Source organism: Egretta garzetta, unplaced genomic scaffold (assembly GCF_000687185.1).
Source record: "Egretta garzetta isolate BGI_Z169 unplaced genomic scaffold, ASM68718v1 scaffold163, whole genome shotgun sequence".
NCBI lineage: Eukaryota > Metazoa > Chordata > Aves > Pelecaniformes > Ardeidae > Egretta > Egretta garzetta.
The window spans coordinates 384,058-384,681 of record NW_009259308.1 but is presented as its reverse complement, the minus strand read 5'-3'; the positions used below and the strand labels follow the sequence as shown (position 1 = coordinate 384,681).

General features: G+C 48.1%; 1 protein-coding gene across 1 annotated transcript in view; it reads right to left on the bottom strand.

Annotated features, from left to right (window-relative positions):
• Nucleotides 1-282, bottom strand: part of LHX9 (LIM homeobox 9) — a 15,213-nt gene extending 14,931 nt beyond the window's left edge. The window contains exon 1 of the mRNA XM_035891805.1: nt 54-282. Coding sequence (XP_035747698.1) covers nt 54-282 — 229 coding nt within the window. The remainder of the gene's footprint in view (nt 1-53) is intronic.
• Between the last annotated feature and the right edge of the window lie 342 nt (nt 283-624).

The following is a 624-nucleotide window of genomic DNA, read 5'->3' as shown; positions in this document are numbered from 1 at the left end:
CTCGCTCCCCCTCTCTGCTCCCCCTCCCCGCCTTTTCCCTTTTTCCTACTTACTTTTCACACCACTCTTCCTTGCCTTTCCCTGGAACAGCTGCCGGCTGTTTCCTGACACCTCGATCCCTACTGAAGGATCTTCCTGGCGGCAGTTCTGCGCTCCCTGTTCCCCGGGGGACGCTCCACACCAAACCCGAGCGCGCCTAGTGAAAGAAGTACCCCAGCCCCCACTTCCTTTCCAAAGCATCCCGGAGACATCCTCAGGGGCTCCTCGAGTCACCTCTTCCATGTAACCCAAGATTCAGGCAGCCAGTTTCCTCCCTTCTCTTTCCCCCTTAAGTAGCTAAAATTAATGTTATTTGCAGATTGAATGTTGCTACATTCCTCCGAGTGCCAGAATACAGCTCATAAAACAAAATTTCACACAAAGATGAAGTCAATCAAGTGAAATAAGCCGGGATTTTTTTTTCTCTGTTGGCACACTAGACCCTGGACAGCAGGGCTGCTATTTACTGTAAGTAATGTAATTAGCCCTTTTGGATGGAAATCAATGTGTTGTATGTGTGTGTGTATTTTAATAAGAGAGTAATAGCTATAAAACCGATGAGACTCAAAGGGGTAAGGGAATCTC